Source organism: Carcharhinus amblyrhynchos, chromosome 26, assembly GCF_965287045.1.
Source record: "Carcharhinus amblyrhynchos chromosome 26, sCarAmb.v2.hapA, whole genome shotgun sequence".
Lineage (NCBI taxonomy): Eukaryota > Metazoa > Chordata > Chondrichthyes > Carcharhiniformes > Carcharhinidae > Carcharhinus > Carcharhinus amblyrhynchos.
Genome location: NC_137349.1, coordinates 589,146 through 614,350, shown reverse-complemented (window position 1 = coordinate 614,350; position 25,205 = coordinate 589,146). Strand labels below are relative to the sequence as shown.

Below are 25,205 nucleotides of genomic sequence, written 5' to 3'. Positions count from 1 at the left end.
GGTGGAAGTGTCAATTACAAGGGGCTACAGGTTCAAGGTGAGAGGGGGAAAGTTTAACGGAGCAGGGGAAGTTTTTCATGCAGAGTGTGGGTGCCTGGAAAGTGCCAGAGAAGGTGGTGGAAGCGAAGACATTAGTAACATTTAAGAGGCATCTGGATGGATACATGGATAGGGAGGGAATAGAGGGATACGGACCAAGGGCAGAGGCTCTCTCTTTAGTTTAGTTAGGGCATCATGATTGGCACAGGCTTGGCGGGCCGAACGGCCTGTTCCTACGCTGTACTTTACCTTTTCTTTGTTCTTTGTCCATTCAGCAGGGCCCTGTTTCCGCCTCCCCCCCTCACCCCGTCCTAATGTTTTCTTCTTTGGGTTTCATGTCAGTTTTATCTGATTCCTTTTCTGCAAAGTGCCTTTAGTCATTTTAGCACATTAAAAATGTGATATAAATGTACTTTGATGTCGTACTAATCACTCATAGAACTAGACCAGTCTGTGATAACACCTGAAGGCAAAGCAGCTTGTGAAGCTCGGTGGGTGAATAATGGCCAGTTGGACAAGGTATTAGATGAAACCATAGGTCCAACGTGGAGTAACTCACTGGATGGAGAGAAAATTGGCTTAAGAATATTAAAAAATGTTCCAACACTTAAGTGTCAGAGGCACTGTATGCATTATAAAAATGAAAGATCCAATGATTTGTAGATCTGATCTACTATCACTCAATGTGGAACTTAATATTTATAAAATACAAACAACTGCTAAGTTCTGGCCTTAGGTTTATGTCTCTGGCTGTCATCACTCTTAGATGCCTCTCGACCTTTCTTGAATAAATTAGAAATAATAGAGAAAAAAGAGGATTTCCGATTTTTTTTCTTTGCCAAATTCCAGTATTAAAATAAACACTGACTCCATCTTTTTCTGTCAGTGGTATTTCACCAGCCATAATCAGATATTCACAGAAACAAAGCAAAAGGCCAATGTATAACATTTAGAGAGCAGTGGATAAGAGTTCGTGGTTTCCAGGTTTGCTTTCTCATCTCAGAATTCAGCATATTCTTCAATCTTCCAGCAACATAACATTGGCATGACAGAATCACTACCTGATAATCTCATTACTGCAGCTTTACTGAGAATGAACCTCAAATTGATTATTGGGGAATTCTGTGACTATTCCATGTTTTTTTTAATACTTTCGAGAAACCCAGGGGAGGGCCCAAGGTGAACATTGCAATGTGCCATCAGATAAAGCACAGGAGAGAAGACAAGGTCAGTCGGAATTTCCACTGTCATCAGGCCTTGGGAAAGAGTGAAGTGAGCCAGAGGAATGGATGTCTTGCCGTTTAAATTACAGTTGTTGAAGTCAGTTGTCGCATCTCTGCCTTGGTTGAGATCAGCTAACACAGTGAAACCGTGTAGCAACAGCAACAGATGTGTTGTGAGTAATGATGGGCACTTCTTGAAAATGAGTGGAATCACATCCGAGATCGAACGACATCCCGGTGCTAAATACAATATTAATTTGTGGTTCACTTCACTGCATCTGATTAAAAAAGCCATTGCTAATGTTACGATGCATAGAGGAATGAGCCTGCTTATTCCCTGGGAAGCGTTAAGGGACAGAAGTAGGGGAGTGCAAGGGGAGCAGTTGTTCTCAGAAGTGCATTGGTTACATCCCTCTCCTCCAACCTGACTGATACAAAACCACAAGTGACAAAGAGACTAAGGGGCTGGATTGTTTGGTGGGTGGGCAATAAGAGCTTACCACCAGGAGAGAACAGTAAAGTTTCCACTGCAGCTATTATTCACTGCAGGAAGTAAGCCTCATTTTTAGCCCCACTTAAAATTTGCCTCATTAAGCCGTTCTAATACTTAAAATAATGAATGCTCCACGCAGAAAGCAAACAGAGAAAGAGAGAAAGAGAGAGAGGCACGTGACCTGGTAGCAAACTGTGGGCAACAATGAAAAATTTGGATGTGCTCCCATGAGCTCAGTAAGTAAACGTTGTGTTATTGAGTCACAGACATCAGGGATGTTCCAGGTTAAACTTCCAACTTTTATTTAGTTATTTAGTCTCAGATGAAGCAGCAGTGGTGATGTTCCAACTGACCTTATCCCCAAGTGAAGAAAAGATTGAACTTGGTGAGATGACGTAAGATCACAGACCATAAGATATAGGAGCACTATTAGGCCATTTGGCCCATCGAGTCTGCTCCACCATTTGATCATGGACAATATGTTTCTCAACCCCCATTCTCCCACCTTTTCTCCACAACCTTTGATCCCCTGACCAAGCAAGAACCTATCTATCTCTGTCTTAATTACACTCAATGAACTATCCTCCACAGCCTTCTGTGGCAATGAATTTCATAAATCCACTACTTTCTGGTTGAAGAAATTCCTCCTCATCTTGGTTCCAAAGGGCCTCCCCTTTACCCTGAAGCTGTGCCTTCAGATCCCAGTCTCCCCTCCAAATGAAAACCATTCACTCTAAACAGGCCTTTTAGTACCCTATAAGTTTCAATGCGATCTCCTTTCATCTTCCGAACTTCCATCAAGTACAGACCCAGAGTCCTCAAATGGTCCCCATACGTCAAGCCTTTCATTCCCAGGATCATTCTTGTGAACCTCCTCTGGACCCTCTCAATGATTGAGTGGCTTTCTAGTAAATTACTACCTATGTTTTGATGTGAAAAGCCTGGCCACTTCTGTGAGCTACTAAATACTGCCTGTACAACACAACCTGAGAAGGAATCAGCTCCTTGAGGGAAAGGGAGGAGAGAACTAAGGGATAGAAGCCTTCCCATATCACCTGAACTGAGAGAAATAGGCTCCACCTGTAAATAAATAACATAAAGCATGCAGACATCATGGAAATTAGTGGTAATTCTAATCGCTCCATCTCCCTGCTGTTTAATGAAAGCCAGAAGTGTGGGCATTAGTTTCACTGTCTCCCATCAGCATTTTGTGGCCTCCATCAGCAAAGTGATTTTACCTGATCACTTAAAATTACTCATTTTACCTGCCATTGCAGCACAAAACATTAGAGCATAGCGTTCAAGTAAAAGTTAAAGTTTTTAGTTTATTTATTAGTGTCACACGTAGGCTTACATTAACACTGCAATGAAATTACTGTGAAAATCCCTTAGTTGCCACACTCCGGAGCTTGTTTGCGTACACTGAGGGAGAATTTAGCACGGCCAATGCACCCTAACCAGCTCATCTTTCGGACTGTGGGAGGAAACTGGAGCACCCAGAGGAAACCCACACAGACACGAGGAGAACGTGCAGACTGTGCACAGACAGTGATCCAAGCCAGGAAGCGAAGCTGGGTCCCTGGTGCTGTGAGGCAGCAGTGTTAACCAACGCCTGTTACAAAGTACTCCCTTTAGTGAAAAAAAAAGAGCCATTTATTATAGCACCTTCTGTAATATCCCACTTCAAAATGTTTCTTGTACGTCATCCACAGAAGACACTTGTACTTGCCCTAGTTGAATTAATAGAGGTCTAATTGCGCCCCCTTGGGGACTCTGATAGTTAAAATGCATTTCCCAATTCACAATCTCACTGATTTAAAATAAACTGAAAATAAAATTATCACAAAGCTGAAGGTGAATGTATACATTGGACTATCCGGTGTGTCCAAATACATATTTATCACATAAACATCATTGATATCAATCTCTAAAGAAAAGATTTAGCCAACACACCACAGTTGTCAACAATTCTCTACCCAATTCCCTTCTCCCAGGTGTCCACAATTTCCAAAAATCTGTTTTGACTATGCCTTAATTTCTTCATTTCCTGCCCCTTTGCCACATATTCCAACTGTGTCATCCTCTGCAATGTCTACCTGAGGTTAAGAAGCACAAAACAGATACAAGTTCTGGTTTCCTGTTGGGTTAAAGACATTGATTTGATTGATTATTGTCATATGTATTAGTATACAGTGAAAAGTGTTGTTTCTTGTGTGCTGTACAGACAAAGCACACTGCTCATAGAGAAGGAAAGGATGAATTGTTAAATGTAGTGTTACAGTCTGTACAGCACTAGGGTGTAGAGAAAGATCAACTTACTGCGAGGTAGGGCCATTCAAAAATCTGATGGCAACAGAGAAGAAGCTGTTCTTGAGTCAGTTGGTACATGTCCTCAGACCTTTGTATCTTTTTCCTGACGGAGGAAGGTGGAAGAGAGAATGTCACCTGGGGTTGCTACTCTGTTCTCGCAGAGTGGAACAGAAACTCGCAAGCCGATTAGGTCCTCAGTTTGATTTCTGGTCTACATGAATCTCAGCCAGCATAGCCATATAGCTGCTCCGCTGGCTTCCCCAGCATCTTAAGACTAGAGATGGAAAATTCAGGATTACCACACCTGCTGAATAGTGTGTGCAGGTGGAAGCAAGCTCAGCTTTAGCTGTAATGTTGCTGGTATTTATTAACCTGCTGTCACACACTCGGCTTACATCCCAGTGTGGGACAATTAGATGAGGTACCACATCTAACCGACAATGGGACTGGATGCCAGGAGACAATCGCTGCTTTCCTGCAAAGAGAGAAAAAATTCCAAGTCACCCTTGTCTGGTGTATGGATTTCATGGGATTTCAATTGACCCCATGTACTAAATAGATGCTCAAAGCCTTTTGCTATTAAGCAAGATAAGATCTTAAGACAGCTTGAATTGCAGTGACTGAAACTAAGTGAAAACATTTTGATCGGAAAGCGTAAAGGAAAAACATCAAACATGTTCGAATAATTAACAGTCACTTAAGCATCTATTTGTGCACTTTTGTTTATTTTTTAACACTGCAAAATTGTGGATTCTGGTGGCGTTGTTGGGATCACTAGTTTAAAGGTTTTACTGGCCTGAATAGAGTGCTGAGTGACAGGTACCTTTTGAATTCAGCTCAGTGTGTTAACAATAACAATTTGTATTCTAATAGCACCTTTTACACCAAATTTACACCATAAGAACAGGCCATTCAGCCCAACTGGTCCATGCCTGGTTTATGCTCTGCATGAGATTTCATTCATTTCCACTTAGTTCTATTATCATAGACTTCTCTTCCTTTCATCCGCTAGCTTTCCCTTAAATGCTAAAGCCATGATCTCACTGAATGGTGGAGCAGACTCGATAGGCCAAATGGTTTACTTCTGCTGCTATGTCTTATGGTCTAATGCTGTTTGTCTCACACATTCTGACCTCTTAATGGGCTGCCATTAGCAGCCTTCTCAGCCTTCATCACCACCATTTACATTCTCTTTGTCTTTTTGTCTATGACATCTCTGTGAATTACCCTCCCTGCCATCCCCCAGCCTTATAGCATAAATCTCATTTTATTTTCCTTGTCTTCGGTTCTGATGAAGAGTTGTCAAAATGTTACCCTAATCTCTCTTCACAGATGCTGTGAGTACCACTGAGATTTTCCAGCATTTTCTGTTTCTGTCTGAACTATTCATGTGTTCGAACATTCCGCATGCTAACCATTCTCTATGTTTAGACATTCCTCTTGAATTCCTCACCGGATTTATTAGTGACACACTTTGCTGGAATTGTACCACCCCTCCCGCCACGGGAATCGGAGTGGGCGAGGGACGGACAATGACCCTGGGTGGGATTTGATTGTTTTGGCACAAGTGAAGCTGTAAAATACCATCACTTGTCTTTATGACCTCTGGTTTTAGATTCCCTGATGAATGGAAATAACTTCTCTACATTTACCTTATCAAACCCCTTCATAATTTAAAGATTACTATCAGGTCACCACTAAGCCATTTATTTTCTAAAGAAAAGATCCTCAGCTTATTTTCTGATAATTATAAACTCCAAGTTCTGGCATCTTCTTTGTCAACCTTTTCTGCACCTTCTCAAGTGCCTTTATATCATTTTTTCTAACATGGACACCAGTATAGTGCCCAGTACTCCAAGTATGCTCTACCCTAATGATCTGTACAGGTTTAACAGAACAACTCTGCTTTTCTTTTCCTCCAAAAATGTTTTCAGAAACAATCGTTTGTTTGAATTTGTTTAAACTGTGCCTGGCACTTAGTTATTTGTGCATCTGCATCCCTAGATCATTCTGCTCCTCTATCCCATTTAAATTCACATTTTCCAAGAAATATATGATCTTATTTCTTCCTGAAAATGCACAGTCTTACAATTGTCTACATTAAAATTAACTTGCCATCCAGGCGCCCATTCTGCAAATTTATTCAGGCAAAATCCTGTGGACGCCTGAATCTGAAAGAAAAACAAAAAATGCTGGAAAATCTCAGCAGGTCTGACAATAACCGTGGAGAGAGAATGGAGCCAACATTTCAAGTCAGCTCTGACAAAGGGTCATCCAGACTTGAAACATTAGCTCAGTTTTCTCTCCACAAATGCTGTCAAATCTGCTGCGATTTTCCAGCACTTCCTGATTTTGTTTCGGATTTCAGCATGCACAGTATTTTGCTTTCATGAACAGAAGTTAAAATGAGACAGGCAGGAATTTTACTGGCGTTTCCGCTCTGGAATCAGGGTAGGCGAGTCTCACAGAATGGCCCCGGGCTGGATCTTACGAGCTTTAAGCGGGCGAGGCGATAGAATTCCTGTACTGTATCTATCAAATTGATGTCAGTCAAATTAAACAGAGGGCCTTCTTGGTTGTCAGTCTAAGAATTCCCTGGGTTACTGTGTTTACCCCAGTCCAACGCCGGCACCTCCACATCATTATCTCACTGAGCCATGGAGAGAAGCTTCAGTTTTTAAAAATTGTTTCTTTATATAATATTTACATAGCATCTTCTATTTTTAAGATGCATCAAAGAAGATGGTTGCAGAACATCACAGGAACGAGGGAAAGAACATTTTGCCTGAGTTACAAACTTTTTTCAATATTCATTCCTGGGACATGGGCTTTGCTGGATAATAGTGCTGATTATTATCCATCACTAAATGTTCTTCAGAAGATGTTGATGAGCTGTCTTCTTGAACTGCTGCAGCTCATGTGACATTGGTACATCCCACAGTGCTGTTAAGGACAGAGTTCTGGGATTTTGACACAGCGACAGTGAAGGAATGGCGATATAGTTGCAAGTCAGGACAATGAGTAACTTAGAGGGGAATTTGCAGGTGATGGTGTTCCCATTTACCTGCTGCCCTTGTCCTTCTAGATGGTAATGGTTGTGGGTTTGGAAGGTGCTGTTGAAGGAACCTTGGTCAGTTCCTGCAATGTATCTTGTAAATGGTTCACATTGTGCCACTGTGCATCAGTTGTGGAGGGAGTGAATATTTGTGGATGGTCAAGTGGAAATTTAATCTTCCTTTCTTTGAAATGAAAGCAAGGTGATAATAAATATGAATATTTGTGACCAAATTGCACCTTCATGTATTATCAATGACCCTTAAAGTATTTCTGACAATGGATAAGCAGTGATTACTATTATTCAGGCAACCACGTGCAGTCATTCTGTGTCAACGGACCGACTGCAAGTCATAACTGATTGATCAGTTAATCTATCTGACTTTGTTGCAATTCTCCCACTACTCAGGTCACACCTGAAGTAGATCCCCTTTTTTCACCTCCAACAACATGTATTTATGTAGAATTCTGAAAAGCTCCAAGGTAATTTACACATGCATTATAAAGCAAATTTCACTCAGAACCACATAAGGAGGTATCAAGACCTGAATATTACAATATGAAGGCCTATTGACAGAGAGGCTCTCTGTTCTAATGAAAATGGTGCCAGATGCCTGAATCTGGGAGTCCCACCTCTGAACCTGGCTCAGGGGGAGGAGTGAGGGTAGATTGTGGTTTGCAAGTCCATGGCGTATGGAGGCAGCTACACGTGTTAAAGTGCAGCTTCATTCAGTCAGGTCTGATTTCCATTAGTGGGATATCCAAAACATGACTTGTGCACTTCAGGCCGAGCAGGAGAAGGTCTACACTTACTGGAGCTCTGTGGAGAGGTAAGGTACCCTTTTGAATCTGCTCCCAGGGGATATTTGGCAGAGGTTAGAGTTCCCTTTGGGAGAGGTAAGGTCCCCAGTGTGCCCTACAGAGAAGTCAAGTGCACTTTGAGATTGTTAAAAGTGTGTGTAAAAAGGGCATAAACTGAAAGGGATCTGAGAAAGAGAGCTGTCAATCTTTCAAAGCTTTTAAATGGCCTACTCTTTAAATATTTGAAAAAACCCTGCAGTGTTACAGTCCTTGCTATTTCACTCTGTTGACATAAGCCTAAGGGTTATCAAATGGCCAAGATAATGCTGGAACATTGTAACTTCTTGCAATCTGTGCTTAGCATCCCCTCTAATTCTGTACTCCCCAATAATACATCCCCTCTAATTCTATACTCTCTTATAATACATCCCCTGTAATTCTATACCCCCCTATAATACATCCCCTCTAATTCTATACTCCCCTATAATACATCCCGTCTAATTCTATACTCCCCTATAATACATCCCCTCTAATTCTATACTCCCCTATAATACATCCCCTCTAATTCTATACTCTCCTATAATACATCCCCTCTAGTTCTATACTCCCCTATAATACATCCCCTCTAATTCTATACTCCCCTATAATACATCCCCTCTAATTCTATACTCCCCTACAATACATCCCCTCTAATTCTATACTCTCCTATAATAAGAACATAAGAAATAGGAGAAATAGGAGCAGGAGTAGGCCAACTAGTCCTTCGAGCCTGCCCCGCCATTCAATAAGATCATGGCTGATCTGTCGTGGCTCAGTTCCACATTCCCGCCCTCTCCCCATAACCCTTAATTCCCTCTCTTATCAAAAACCCATCAACCCGCGTCTTAAAAATATGTAGCGAGGCAGCCTCCACCACTTCAACAGGCAGAGAATTCCAGAGATTCACCACCCTTTGAGTGAAGAAGTTCCTCCTCAACTCTGTTCTAAACCGCCCCCCCTTTATCTTGAGGCTGTGCCCCCTAGTCCTACTATCCTTTCTGAGCGGGAAGAGTCTCTCCACCTCTATCCTATCCATCCCATTCATCATCTTATACGTCTCAATGAGATCTCCCCTCATTCTTCTAAACTCTAACAAGTACAAGCCTAATTTATTCAGCCTCTCCTCATAGCTCAACCCCCTCAACTCCGGCATCAGCCTAGTAAACCTCCTCTGCACTCCCTCCAAGGCCAAAATATCCTTGCGTAAGTACGGCGCCCAAAACTGCACACAGTACTCCAGCTGCAGCCTCACCAATGCCCTATACAGCCGCAGCAAGACCTCCCTACTTTTATATTCAATCCCCCTCGCTATGAAGGCCAACATCCCATTCGCCTTCCTGACCACCTGCTGCACCTGCAAGCTGGGTTTTTGTGACTCATGCACAAGGACCCCGAGGTCCCTCTGCACCGTCGCCTGCTGCAGTTTTTCTCCATGTAAGTAATAATCCTTCCTACCATTATTCCTACCAAAGTGGACCACCTCGCACTTGCCAACATTAAATTCCATTTGCCATTTCCTGGCCCATTCGCCCAGCCTATCTAGATCCTTCTGCAGACTCTCCACACCCTCCGCACAATTTGCCATTCCACCAATCTTGGTGTCATCAGCAAATTTCGACACCATACACTCGGTTCCCTCCTCCAGATCATCTATATAAATGGTAAATAGCTGAGGCCCCAGCACCGACCCCTGGGGCACTCCACTAGTCACCATCCGCCAATCCGAATAGCACCCATTGACCCCCACTCTCTGCCTCCTATTTGACAACCAGTCCTCTATCCACGCTAACACCCTACCCCCAACTCCATGCCCCCTGACCTTCTGCAATAACCTCTTGTGAGGTACCTTGTCAAACGCCTTCTGAAAATCAAGAAAGACCACATCCACCGGCTCTCCTCTATCCACCGCCCTAGACACATCCCCATAGAACTCCAGTAAATTTGTCAGACACGACTTCCCTTTAACGAAACCGTGCTGCGTCTGCTCTATCAAGCAGTTCCCCTCAAGATGCCTCGCTATTTCCTCCTTGGTGACGGATTCTAACATTTTACCTACCACAGACGTTAAACTAACAGGCCTATAATTCCCTGCCTTTTGCCTGGCACCCTTCTTAAACAACGGCGTAACATTAACCGCTTTCCAATCTTCCAGCACTTCCCCGGAATCCAGCGACGTCTGGAAAATAACCACCAAGGCATCCACTATCACCTCCGCCATTTCTTTCAGGACCCTCGGATGCATTCCATCCGGTCCTGGGGACTTGTCCACAATCAGCCCCTCCAGTCTGTCGAGCACCACCTTTCCAGTAACAGTAATGTCATCGAGACCCTCCAGTCCTACCACCTTTCCATCTCTAACATCCGGCAAATTATTCACGTCCTCCTCCGTGAAGACCGAAACAAAAAAGTTATTCAAGACCTCAGCCATATCCCCATCCCCTACCACTAAGTCCCCCTTCTCATCCTCTAAGGGACCAATGTTCACCCTAGCCAGCCTCTTCCTTTTTATATATTTATAAAAACTCTTGCTATCCTTTTTTATATTAAGCGCTAGCCCAGCTTCGTAGTTTCTCCTACCCTTCTTTATCAACTTCTTTGTCAATCTTTGTTGACATTTAAACCTCTCCCAATCCTCTTCTTGCCCACTACTCTTAGCTACTCTAAACGCCTCCGCTTTTAATTTAACACTTTCCTTCACCTCCTTCGTTATCCACGGCTTATTACCTCTCCTCCTGTGGTCCTTTTTGACCATCGGAATAAATTTCTGCTGAGCACCAAGAAAGATCTCCTTAAAGATCCTCCACTGCTCCTCAGCAGACCCTCCCTCCAACGCGCTCTCCCAGTCCACATTCGCCAATTCTTCTCTCATCCTACCGTACTCCCCTCTATTCAAACAAAGGACGCGTGTCCGGGAACCCACTTTCTCCTCCTCCATCTGCACCAGAAACTCCACCATACAATGATCACTCTCCCCAAGAGGATCCTTCACCGCAAGTTCCCTAATTCTACCCGCCTCATTACATAACACCAGAATACATCCCCTCTAATTCTATACTCTCCTATAATACATCCCCTCTAATTCTATCTATTACTCTCATTCTATGGTTTTAAAACTTTATTCTAACTCTTATAAACTCTCTAACCATGTTCATATTAAGCTGATCTTTCTTTCTCATCCTATCTCCGACTATAACTCTATGTTCTGCACTCTCTCCGTTCCTTCTCTCTGTATTGGATGCTCTGCCTGTGCAGCTTGCCAGGAGACCATAAGATATAAGAGAAGAATGAGACCATGTGGCCCACTGAGTCTGCTCCGCCATTCAATCAATGCTGATATGATTCTCATCCCCATTCTCCTGCCTTCTCCCTGAAAACCTTGGTCCCCTTATTGATCAAGAAACAATACTTTTCACAGCATACTAATACACGTGACAGAATGCTGCATGACTGATTTCATTATCACAGTGAGGCATCTGCAATTTCACAGTTTGATTGATAGGTCCAGGTGTTTATAAAGTCTTTGAAGTGGGATTATGAATACAAACGCCTGTTTTTATAAAGGGTTAAAGGAAGTTAAATGCAATGACTATTATCTTTATATAAATGAGTGTTTTTTTTAAAAAATGTATGAATTAATCCATAAACATTGAATTTTGTTTAACCTCAGCATTAATCCTGAGATTTGCTTATAATAAATACTGAGTAAGTTAGCAAGGAGGGTTTGGGGCAAAGAGTGGCAGGTAGGGTGGCATATGTAGGCATATAAGGTATGAGGGACCATCAGGATTGGTGGGGACCATGAGCTGGCATAGGTTGGCATGGATGGAGCAAGGGGCATGTGTGTATGTGTGTGTGTGGCATGGGGGGGGGTGGAGTAGCATGAGGAGTTATAAAGAGTGTTTTTAGTTACACTGTTTTTGTCCACAGTTCCACAACAGCAAGGCAGGCCATTTATTAACCTCCACCGCCACCCCCCCCCCCCCCCCCCGCCACCCCCCCAGCCCCCGCACTGCACCCAGTTGCTTCTGAGCTTTCTTTGGAGACGGCAGATTTCTATTTCACCCTGCATCTGCCCCCACCCAATTCAGAAAACAAATGCAAGCAGCATTTCTTGCCCATCCCTAATTGTCCTTGAGAAGGTGGTGGTGAGCTGCTGCACCCATGTCACTTAGGTACACCCCCAGTGCTGTTAGGGAGGAAGTTCCAGGATTTTAAGCCAACAACAGTGAGGGAATGGCAATTATATTTCCAAGTCAGGATGTTGAGTTGCTAGGTGGGGAACTTCCAGGTGGTGGTGTTTCCATACATCTGCTGCTCTTGTCTTTCTAGATGTTAGTGATCCAAAATTTGCAATGTGCTGCCAAAGGAGTCTTGGTGAGTTTCTGTGGAGTATCTTGCAGATGGTGCATTGCTGCTATTGTGCATCAGTGGCAGAGGGAGCGGATATTTGTGCATGAGGTGCCAATCTAGCAGGCTGCTTTGTCCTGGATGGTATCAAGCTTCTTGAATATTGTTGGAGCTGCACTTATTCGGGGAAAGGGAGAGTATTCCATCACACACCTGACTTGTGCCGTGTAGATTGTAGACAGTCTTTGGGGAGTTAGGAGCTGAGTTACTTGCTGCAAGGTTCCTAACCTTTGATCTGTTTTCGTAACTATAGTATTTATTTGGCTAGTCCAGTTGAGTTTCTGGTCAGTGGTAACCCCCGGATATTGATAGTGGGGATTCAGGTGATGATAATGCCATTGAGTGCTAAGGGACAATGGTTAGATCCTCCCTTCTTGGAGACGGTCATTTCCTGGAACTTATCGGCTTTGTTAGCAGAAAAATACATTTGAGTGATAAATATTTTCTCATTTTAAATTGGAACTAACCACACTTCAAATGCCCAGCATGGAGCGTAATAGGAGAACAAAGAACTGCAGATGCTGGAAATCTGAAATATGAACTGAAAATGCTGGGAATACTTTGCAGACCAGGCAGCACCTGTGAAGAGAGAAACAGAATCAATGTTGAGATCCACTGTTTTACTCATTCTGATGAAGGGTCACTGCCTTCAGTTTCTCTCTGTACAGATACTGCCAGATGTGCTGAGCATTTCCAACATTTCCTGTTTCCATTGGAGCAAAAATAACTCTTTTTGCCAACCGCATATAAAGCAATTGGACACTTTAGAGCCTTTCTTTGTCCCTCAGCAAGAAACCCAGCAGCGTCTGCGGGAGACCTGGTCTGGCACCAAATTAAACACAAATTTCAAAACCAGTTCATGTGTTGCTCTTGTTATCTAGGGCAGCACAGAGGTTAGCACTGCTGCCTCATTGTGCCAGTGACCTGGATCCAATTACAGTCTTGGGTGACTGTGTGGAGTTTGCACATTCTCCTTGTGTCTGCATGGGCTTCCCCCAGGGGCGTCCCAGGGCTCAAAGATGTACAGGTTAGTTGGATTGGCTATGCTAAATTGCCTCTTAGTGTCCCAAGCTAAGGGGATTAACCAGATATATGGGGTTACAGGGATAAGGCCTGACCAAGATGCTTAGTTAGAGCGTTGGTGCAGATTTAATGGGTCATATGGCCTTTTTCTGCACTGTAAGGATTCTATGATTCTATGAAGAATACATAAACAGCAATAAAATCAATGTCAAAGCAATAAATTGATAACTTTTAAGAACATATAATAATGAATAAAAATGATCATTTGAAAAAGCAAGCAGCATGGCTAAGCCATAAAACTTATTTTTGCCTTTTTCACTTAAAAGAGCAGAGTTAATGAGAAATTGACTAGGCCCCAAGTCCTGGTCATCAGGGCCATTTCAGGTTGGTTTAATGAGCATGAAGCTTCCGTTCACCTTGGAGTGCCACACACACCAAGCTGCCATCAGGGGATTTGGGGGGGGTGAAACAGGTCGCCTCAACCTGGGATATTCTCCTCTTTCAGCCTGGTGCTTTTGGAGAGAGACACAGAGGGGAACAGTGTGTGTGTGTGTGGGTGGGTGTGAGTGTGTGCGTGGGTGTGTGTTCATCCAGCTCATTCCCAGTCTCATGGTTCACACACTGAGATAATTGAACCTGAAATATCATTACTAAGAGCATTACAAAGATGTGTACATTTAGGTGCATTGACCATGTTAAATTGCCCTTCAGTGACACGGGAATTAGCAGGGTAAATAGAGGGGTTGTGGAGATAGAGACTGGGTAGAATTGCATGGGTGCAGGTTTGATGGGCTGAATAATCTCCAACTGCTTGTAGGGATTCTATTCTATTTTATATTGCATATATATAAAACAGTGGCATCTGACTTTAATAGAAACATAGAAAAACTACAGCACAAACAGGCCCTTCGGCCCACAAGTTGCGCCGATCATATCTCTACCTACTAGGCTTACCGGTAACCCTCAATCCTACTAAGTCCCACATACTCATCCTGAAGTCTCTTAAAAGATCCTATCGAATCCGCCTCCACTGACGGCAGCCGATTCCACTCACCCACCACCCTCTGAGTGAAAAACTTACCCTGACACCTCCTCTGTCAGGGAAATAGTGTTAATAGTCAAATCAAAAAAATGAATTTATTATATAGAAAGCTAGTAATTAATAAACAAAAAGACCAAATGAAGAAATTCATAATTAATATGTCAATTATAGTAATTAAGATATTAACCAATCAGCAATTAATCAAAGAAATACGATGAGATCAGGAGAGAAATGAATGTATAATTGTCCTCTAGCTATGTGTAACCTCATCTGTCACAAATAAAACAGCTAGAACAATGTTAAAACCATTGTGATAAATCAAAGTCAATAAAACAGGAGGAAATAATGAACTTCAAAACTCATAAGACTAACTTAGAACAAAGAACAAAGAAAATTACAGCCCAGGAACAGGCCCTTCGGCCCTCCAAGCCTGCACCGACCATGCTGCCTGACTGAACAAAAACCCCCTACCCTTCCGGGGATCATATCCCTCCATTCCCATCCTAGTCAAGATGCCTCTTAAAAGTCACTATTGTATCTGCTTCCACTACCTCCCTCCCTCGGCAGCGAGTTCCAGGTGCCCACCGCCCTCTGTGTAAAATACTTGCCTTGTACATCTCCTTTAAACCTGTGCCCCCGAGTAATTGACTCTTCCACCCTGGGAAAAAGCTTCTGACTATCCACTCTGTCCATGTCCCTCATAATCTTGTTGACTTCAAACAGGAAAGACATCTATGAGGAAAACTTACACCTTCATTTCACCTAGTTCAGAGTGAACCAGAATGGGCAACGAGACTTCAGTTGTCCGTGGGGGCCTGCATGTTCTGAATTTAGCACATGAAGTCCATTAGGGGACCTGTATCTGCACAGGCAGGTAAAAGTGCAGCCAAAACTGGATTACATCACCCAGAATGCATCCTGGCTCTTAAAACCTATGGGTACATGGAACAGTCTCTTGCCCCAGGTCGATTAGATCTTGAAGATTGGAATTCTACCCGGGGCAGGGTGCCCACTGCATGCTTGCTTGCGAGCACATTGTGACGTGCGGCAGCTACTTGAGACTGTGGCAGTTCTACCTGAGTCCAGAAACTCCCAAAGGCACAAGTCCCAGTGATTACCACTGTGTACAAGCTCCTCTCCCAGGCACTGATGATTAGCACCGTGTGCATCCTGTTCTCCCAGGCCCTGGTGTGCACAGGTCAGCTATTCCGATTTTCTATATAAAAAAGCAAAATACTGCAGATACTGGAAACCCCATATTCTCTGTCTTATGCTCGTGTGAAACAGCACGCCAGGAGAGAGGACTCCAGAAATCAGGTCCCCGGTGACCTATTGTGTGTTTAAAGTCTTGTAACACAACCCTGGGATCTGCTTCAGATATCAACCCATTCAAGCAAAACTCCTGTGCTCCATGGCATGAGAATTGTAATGTTCTTGTAATGCATTGTCGTCAGGTATTCAAGTTACAACTAAGACCCTGCTGCTCGGTCATTCTGGAAAATAATTGTGCTTGTAACATCTCAGCAGGAAAAACATGCTCACATTTCCTTCTCTAGCTCCTACTGCTAAAACATAAATCTTTAACAAACATCAAATTGTCACATGTATAAACAAGTTGCATTTACACATGCAAGCACAGTGCCATACATCAAATCTGACTATCAAGGTTGCTTAAGTAGCTGAAGTCAGATTAACAAACCACAATAATCATAAGCAAACACTGCTGAGTTTAGGAATTGATTCTAAACCTCTAAGCTGCAAATGACTGTGTTTGCGATGTTAGCGTCAGAACAGTTCAGTGCATTTGTGTAACAATTCTCTTTGTTATTTTAATGAAGGATTGTAATTGTTTGAAATATTACAGTAATTTCTAGACTCCAAAGGTTTAAACAGTGTAACATTAAACAATTTTAGAGAGTGAATTGAGAATCACTGAGTGAATATCTTTGGGGTTTTGAACCTGTGTAAATATGAACTCTGTCGGAATATTCGAACCATCACCAAACCATTAGCAAATGGATCATCAGCCACTTATTAAGTAGAAGTTGGGTCAAACTTACATCTTCAGCAGAAGGTCAAAACTATGATGTGAAGATTTTAAACTTAAAAAATGATTGTTCACTTTGTCTTTTCACACATTGGTATCTCACAGAGCAGCTGTGATGGACAAACAGGAACGGGATTGGCAGATTTTTTTTAACTGAAGTAAAGGTTTTGATTTGGAAGTGAACATGACATGGAGATAATTGGTTAGAAGTAAAGGGCATTGCTCCCTTTGAGTACACAAGGGCTGACAGAAGAGCTGTCCAGTACTGCACAGCTAAGATGGCTCCTCCATGTTACTGTGGCTAGCGGCCTGAGACCCAGCTGTGGATGACACTCGAGCCTGTCAACCAATACGTTTGATGAGGTTCATCACTTCTTCGCCTGGCCATTTGATGGGTGTGTCTTCCCTTGAGAAGCCACGGTGTCAAAGGGACTATAAAACATTTGAACAAAAAACCTAGGCTTTCTCCACTGCACATTGATAGAAAACACAGAAAACTTAAGTGGTTACGTGGGAACTGTGGGGGAGGGAAACGGACCAAAGTGAAATACCCAAAGTGAGCAATGTTCTGTATTATATCCCCGACTCTCTGATATCAGTAAGAGGCATCATTTGCCGTGGCCCATGGCTAAATGTAGCTCAGTTCAGTTTCATGCGCTACACTATCTGCCAATTGACCACATTGCACCCCGCCCCCCCCACCCACCCTGCCAACCCCCACCCACCCCGCCAACCCCCACCCACCCCGCCTCCCCCCCACCCACCCCGCCAACCCCCATTTTCATCGGAGATTAACTATCCTGGGAATGCAATCAGTCCTCAGATCCAGTCATAAGTTTTACATTGATGGACCAAACGACACTATTAGACCGCTTCAATTTATCGAATTAGTTCAAGAACCTTCCTGCAAACAAACACATACAATGAAGAAAGGCAACATTTTCTGAAATTTCCAGCAGGTTTAATTTCCTCCAGCAATGCACTAGTTAACCTGCCCATGCAAAATTCCTTTTGCACGCTATTTTAACACAGTCATTAATTTGTTTATTTTAAAGCCACACACGACCGGGAGAAATCAAAGCCCTGGGTTATAAAAAAAAAGAAACATAATTACACACTGCCATGTGCAATTGAGCTCCAAATCACAAAGCACCAAGGTTAAAAATCACTTTCATGGAAGGCACAGGTGAAAAGAAAAATTATTTGTTCCTCCACTTAAAGGTTGCAACGCTTGTAACAGAAGTAGAATGGGGGGGTTCTAAGAAGCCAGCTGTTGTTTTTTCTTTGAGTAAGAGTAACAGGACTGATAGATTTGCGGTGGCTTGCATACACATCGACAGCAGAGCACTGTCTCGAGGCTCCCCAGAGAGCAGTCCAAAATCAGACCCTTATTAAACCAACTTCAATCCTTTGCAGGTCTTTGGATGACAGAGAGAGAAGGGAAAACAAAATAACAGATATAACTAGCTCTCTGAAATCTGAGTTTCTGCTTGAGTAGACAAACTCCACAAACTGAATAACCAAGGTACTTTGATTCTGGAAAAGTATTCTGAAATATCAGGATCTGAGCACTAACACATTTGCCTGAACCCCTCCCTCCATATTTTAGCTGTGTCATTAATCGATTTGGTATAAGTGGGCAATGCTATTAAAATACCAGGCAGAGGAATTTCCAATGAATGTATTAGTGTTTATACACTTGCTTCCAATAGATAAATTCATGAACTTAAATTGTAAGCACTTTTAATTATTCATGCCCACTTTTGAATTCTTTATATTCTCTAGAAGAGAAATAGAACACATTTGTAATCACTGTTCAATTCCTTGTAAAACACATGTGGTTTATCCTTGTAGCTCTCAGGGTGACAGGCTAGAAATGTTTAGAAGTGTTTGTGAGAAATAGAGATGGAAGAAAGCTATAAATCGATGGTACGTAGGTAAGCGGCTAACCGTAACCACCACAAGCTGTTTCCCCTTTTGCCACTGCTCGTAAGTGACTTGACTGGATGCCCAACCCTGCTGATGACATTTCGCCAGGCGACAAACTACTGGCTTAGGACAAAAAAAACATCCCTCCTATCTGAAAAGGGCCAGCCCTTTCTCAGCTGTCAGCTGAACGGTAAGCAGATGACAAGCTGCCTGCAGTTCGTAGTGTCTGAGGCATTGATAAAAACACAACCTATCCTTCCCACATGCTGCACTCTCTCAAAGCTCTCACTTTAATGAGCCAAATTCAGATGAGCAAAGAAATTCAAGACTGAAGTTTATTTTCACTCTTCTTGTTGTTTTTCATCCTTCCTGTGCAAATTTCAGTTAGCTCCAGAGAGGGACGAGACTTCACACTCCTTCGAATTCTGCATAGCTTCTTCTTAAGGAGTTGTTTAACCGCAATTGGACTAATGCTTCAGGTGTGACTGGGTCATGGATACAGCAACATTGGGGCAACTCACAGACATTAACGGAAAGATTGTTGTGAAGGGAAGCCCGTGCGTGGAACTCTCACTTTGCCCAGGTGAATTCATTGCTGCTTCAGTATGCGTCTTTTCCTAGATCCCACTCCAGGAATTTTACTACAATGTGGAAATGGATGCTGACCAGCGGTGTCTCGCCCTTGCCCCCCTTCGCTTGCTTCCTTCTGTTCTCCCTGGCCTGTTCGGCGTCCGCCAGTTGCCGCGGTGAGTCCGAAGATGCGCTTACGCTGGATGCTACAAACTGCTCCTCGAGCCTGGAGCGCCACACACGCAGTTACAACCACCTGCAGGGTGATGTGCGGTGGCGAAGGCTCTATTCGGCCACAAAGTACTTCCTCAAGATCGATAGAGCTGGGAAGGTAAATGGGACCAGAAAGAAGAACTGCCTGAACAGTAAGTAGTTAAACTCTTGTGTTAAAAGTCGCTTCAGCCACAGTGAACAGTCCTATCAAAATGAGGGGAGAGTGGGGGGGGGGGGAAGAAAAATTAAATGCCTCCTCAAATTATCCCATTAAGTATTAAATTCCTTACAAACTTCTCTTATCTCCCAGGTATGAAAGTAAGTTGCTCACATTTTCGATTGGAATTTCATGCAACCCAGCAAACAATCAAACCTCTCCCGGTTAAAGGTTTTGTCACTGGGAAGAAGCTTTCCTTTTTGGCGAAGGAGTTGCATTTTGGAGAGGAAATTTGCCCATGCTCGTCAACAAATTAACCCTTTCCCAACTGAAACAAATTCTCCTGTCATCTTTAAACCAATGGCTCAGTGACTCTTTCAGCACTGCACTGATCTGAAGTTATGTTAAACATCTCACTGAAATGCTGGCGTTTACTAAAACGGATTGATCATCAGATCAGCGTGGACTCCTGATATTTTTTGTTTGATTAAATAAATTGATGAGTGCAGCACACGGCTAACAATCTGGACAGCCAGATTTAGCTCATTTTGCAGGAGGAGATTCTAAAGGTGCAGAAACACATCTCTCTCCTGCGCTCGCTGAGACTGCATGGTGATGCTAACATTATTTTTTAACTCCTGTTCAGATGGAGTGATGATGGTGCAAAAATTTCCAACACATCAGCGGCTTCGTTTCTCATCCATTGTTTGCTTTTTTTTCCCCTTGATGTCACTTCAGCCTTTTGGTTCACTGGTAAATTTGATTTGAAAAACTTGTTTGAAACATTTAAGTGAATCTCTGCTTTATGTCGACTCTCTTCCCTCCCCTACACCCCCCCCACCCCCCCGCTAACTGCACAGGTCAGTGCACAGATGTTACATGTTATTGATTACACAAAAAAAAGACACTAGGCAGGGATGCTCATGAAAAATGCAGAGATAAGGGTTTCAGGGTACTGATGCAATAGTTTTACATAGAGATGAGCACCAGCTTCCGCTTGTACATGCTCCTTTAATAAATGGGCACTTTATGTGAGGTGGTCTGGTGCTTCCAGTAGTGGAAGGATGGATCTCATAACACTTCACTTAAGAATTTGCTAGTCTTGGATTTGACTGCTTTCAGTTTGGAGTGTAAATACTTACTTTTACTGTGAGATTTTATCTGCCTTTTTAAAAAATATTCCCTCATTTCATCCCCCCCCCACCCGCCGGCTTGTTTTGTTTTCTCCTCCCTCCCTCCCTCCAGCACTGTGCGCTTCTCTTGTGTTCTATTAAGCTCAGCAGCAGGGGCTCAGAGGTGCGGCAGAGGAGCTGGATGAGTCACCTGCCAATTTTCACATCCTGTGGGGAAGCGGCTGCTTCTCTGTTGGACGTCTGGTCCCGCTGACTTGAGCTGAGCCCTTTCGTTCCTTAAAGGAATTGGAAGGCAGGGACCCGTGGGCTTTGCCGTTCCGCTGTGCAGGGCGTCTTGACAGATCAAGCTGCTGTTTCATTCATTCCGGGGCTAAATTTAACCGTTAACCAACTCACTTAGAAGCACCCAGCAGTGCTCTTCATTCCACGATAGGGGAGAAAATTGCCAGAGGGAGAATTCTTCTAACCGGTACTTTCCACAGATTTAGCGGGGTGGTGGCGGCAGTGATGGTGTAACCCATCAGACAGGCTGTTAGGGGAAGGATTTCTCCTTGGATAGGTAAAAGGACAGGAATAAAAACACTACATTACAATGACTCTTTACTCTCAGTACATTTCTTGCCTTTTTTGTATCATTCAGGTTAACTGGAACACGGATACATTCTCACCGCTGTGTTCAGATCCTTTATGCAGCTTTCTTGTAATGGAAATTAAATGTTAATTTAATCAATGTTGACATGTTACATGTATAAAACTTTAGCTGGGCCACATTTGGAATACTGTGTGCCACGCTGGTCCCCAATGCTACCAGAAGGACGTGGATGCCTTGGACAGGGTGCAAAGAAGTTTTACCAGGATGTTGTCTGGTCTGGAGGGTTTTAGGAATGAGGAGAGGTTGGATAAACTCAGATTGTTTTCATTGGAAAGACGGAGGCTGAGGGAGCAACCTGATAGAGGTCTATAAAATTATGAGGCATAGACAGGGTGGATAGTCCAAGGCTTTTTCCCAGGGTGAAAGTGTCAATTACAAGAGGGCACGGGTTCAAGGTAAGAGGGGAAAAGTTTAGGGGAGATGTGCGGGGGAGAGTTTTTCACTCAGAGGGTGGTGGGTGCCTGAAACACACTGCCAGTGAAGGTGGTGCAAGCAGGTGCATTAGTAACGTCCAAGGCATATCTCGGTGGCCTCATGAACAGGAGGCAAACAGAGGGATAGGAACCGTGCGTGATCAATAAGTAGTGGACCTAAATAAGGATTCAGAACCAGCACAGGCTTGATGGGCTGAAGGGCCTGTTCCTGCGCTGCTTCATTCTCTGAAATGGTGAATTCCGTCTCCTGTGATGCAACGTTTAGGCAGCAGGAAAATAAAGTCCATAAGCTGTGTAAATATTTCAATGAATTAGCCAGAGCCTTAAAGCCCCCCAGTTTTGGTTTTAACACTGCTGTCCAGAGAGGTGACACTTAATTCAGTTTAGACATTCTGTCAGTTTGAACTGACACCAAGTCAATCAGAGCTGAATCCATCTCGGAAACCTGGAAATTGGCTGAGTGCCCACTTTCAGATCAGCTGGAGCTTCAGATTACCTGACCAGGAGAGACAACAATCTTTTAACAAAGAATTAAAGCGACAGATCTGTCTGCTGTCCCCCTTGTTGTTCTTATTGATAATAAACTGTACTCTTTCCTACTCTGGTGCTTCTCAGATGTTAAGATTTCTAGACGGAATAGTTACTGTGCATGTAAGTTTTTTCCAGATGGATTTTTTGCAGGACAACATCCAGGTCTCCTCAAACTTTACACCTTCCTTTAAAAAGTAAGAGAAAAAAAATAAATTGCATTTATACAGCACCTTTCATAACATCCGAAATGGCAGACAAGACCTTTTCTAAGTATCCACTCTGAAGGCCAGCACCCCCAGCAGCAGAGCACTCGCACAGTCCCGCACTGGAACAGCAGAGCGCTCGCACAGTCCGGCACTGGAACAGCAGAGCGCTCGCACAGTCCGGCACTGGAACAGCAGAGCGCTCGCACAGTCCGGCACTGGAACAGCAGAGCGCTCGCACAGTCCGGCACTGGAACAGCAGAGCGCTCACACAGTCCCGCACTGGAACAGCAGAGCGCTCGCACAGTCCCGCACTGGAACAGCAGAGCGCTCGCACTGTCCGGCACTGGAACAGCAGAGCGTTCGCACAGTCCGGCACTGGAACAGCAGAGCGCTCGCACAGTCCGGCACTGGAACAGCAGAGCACTCTCACAGTCCGGCACTGGAACAGCAGAGCGCTCGCACAGTCCGGCACTGGAACAGCAGAGCGCTCACACAGTCCGGCACTGGAACAGCAGAGCGCTCGCACAGTCCCGCACTGGAACAGCAGAGCGCTCACACAGTCCCGCACTGGAACAGCAGAGCGCTCGCACAGTCCCGCACTGGAACAGCAGAGCGCTCGCACAGTCCCGCACTGGAACAGCAGAGCGCTCGCACAGTCCGGCACTGGAACAGCAGAGCGCTCACACAGTCCGGCACTGGAACAGCAGAGCGCTCACACAGTCCGGCACTGGAACAGCAGAGCGCTCGCACAGTCCGGCACTGGAAAAGCAGAGCACTCGCACAGTCCCGCACTGGAACAGCAGAGCGCTCGCACAGTCCGGCACTGGAACAGCAGAGCGCTCACACAGTCCCGCACTGGAACAGCAGAGCGCTCGCACAGTCCGGCACTGGAACAGCAGAGCGCTCGCACAGTCCGGCACTGGAACAGCAGAGCGCTCGCACAGTCCGGCACTGGAACAGCAGAGCACTCGCACAGTCCCGCACTGGAACAGCAGAGCGCTCGCACAGTCCGGCACTGGAACAGCAGAGCGCTCGCACAGTCCCGCACTGGAACAGCACAGCGCTCGCACAGTCCGGCACTGGAACAGCAGAGCGCTCGCACAGTCCGGCACTGGAACAGCAGAGCGCTCACACAGTCCAGCACTGGAACAGCAGAGCGCTCGCACAGTCCTGCACTGGAACAGCAGAGCGCTCACACAGTCCTGCACTGGAACAGCAGAGCGCTCGCACTGTCCGGCACTGGAACAGCAGAGCGCTCACACAGTCCAGCACTGGAACAGCAGAGCGCTCGCACAGTCCTGCACTGGAACAGCAGAGCGCTCACACAGTCCGGCACTGGAACAGCAGAGCGCTCGCACAGTCCGGCACTGGAACAGCAGAGCGCTCGCACAGTCCGGCACTGGAACAGCAGAGCGCTCGCACAGTCCGGCACTGGAACAGCAGAGCGCTCGCACAGTCCCGCACTGGAACAGCAGAGCGCTCGCACAGTCCCGCACTGGAACAGCAGAGCGCTCGCACTGTCCGGCACTGGAACAGCAGAGCGCTCGCACTGTCCGGCACTGGAACAGCAGAGCGCTCGCACAGTCCCGCACTGGAACAGCAGAGCGCTCGCACAGTCCGGCACTGGAACAGCAGAGCGCTCACACAGTCCGGCACTGGAACAGCAGAGCGCTCACACAGTCCGGCACTGGAACAGCAGAGCGCTCGCACAGTCCGGCACTGGAACAGCAGAGCACTCGCACAGTCCCGCACTGGAACAGCAGAGCGCTCGCACAGTCCGGCACTGGAACAGCAGAGCGCTCACACAGTCCCGCACTGGAACAGCAGAGCGCTCACACAGTCCGGCACTGGAACAGCAGAGCGCTCACACAGTCCGGCACTGGAACAGCAGAGCGCTCGCACAGTCCGGCACTGGAACAGCAGAGCGCTCGCACAGTCCGGCACTGGAACAGCAGAGTGCTCGCACAGTCCGGCACTGGAACAGCAGAGCGTTCGCACAGTCCCGCACTGGAACAGCAGAGCGCTCGCACAGTCCGGCACTGGAACAGCAGAGCGCTCGCACAGTCCGGCACTGGAACAGCAGAGCGCTCGCACAGTCCGGCACTGGAACTGCAGAGCGCTCGCACAGTCCGGCACTGGAACAGCAGAGCGCTCGCACAGTCCCGCACTGGAACAGCAGAGCGCTCACACAGTCCCGCACTGGAACAGCAGAGCGCTCGCACAGTCCGGCACTGGAACAGCAGAGCGCTCGCACAGTCCGGCACTGGAACAGCAGAGCGCTCACACAGTCCGGCACTGGAACAGCAGTGCGCTCGCACAGTCCCGCACTGGAACAGCAGAGCGCTCACACAGTCCGGCACTGGAACAGCAGAGCGCTCGCACAGTCCGGCACTGGAACAGCAGAGCACTCACACAGTCCCGCACTGGAACAGCAGAGCGGTCGCACAGTCCGGCACTGGAACAGCAGAGCGCTCACACTGTCCCGCACTGGAACAGCAGAGCGCTCGCACAGTCCGGCACTGGAACAGCAGAGCGCTCACACAGTCCCGCACTGGAACAGCAGAGCGCTCGCACTGTCCGGCACTGGAACAGCAGAGCGCTCGCACTGTCCGGCACTGGAACAGCAGAGCGCTCACACAGTCCAGCACTGGAACAGCAGAGCGCTCGCACAGTCCGGCACTGGAACAGCAGAGCGCTCGCACAGTCCGGCACTGGAACAGCAGAGCGCTCGCACAGTCCGGCACTGGAACAGCAGAGCGCTCGCACAGTCCGGCACTGGAACAGCAGAGCGCTCGCACAGTCCGGCACTGGAACAGCAGAGCGCTCGCACAGTCCCGCACTGGAACAGCAGAGCGCTCACACAGTCCCGCACTGGAACAGCAGAGCGCTCGCACAGTCCGGC

At 45.6% G+C, this 25,205-nt stretch overlaps 1 protein-coding gene across 2 annotated transcripts in view; it reads left to right on the top strand.

Annotated features, from left to right (window-relative positions):
* The window catches only part of fgf22 (fibroblast growth factor 22), a 181,750-nt gene that overhangs the window by 18,285 nt on the left and 138,260 nt on the right, over positions 1–25,205 (top strand). Inside the window, exon 2 of one of the 2 annotated variants that reach the window (XM_080212653.1) lies at positions 18,792–19,342. In XM_080212653.1, the coding sequence (XP_080068779.1) occupies positions 19,054–19,342 (289 nt within the window). In that variant the 5' untranslated portion in view covers positions 18,792–19,053. Of the gene's footprint in view, positions 1–18,672; positions 19,343–25,205 lie in introns of those variants that run through there. The other variant, XM_080212652.1, reaches the window with a different exon arrangement.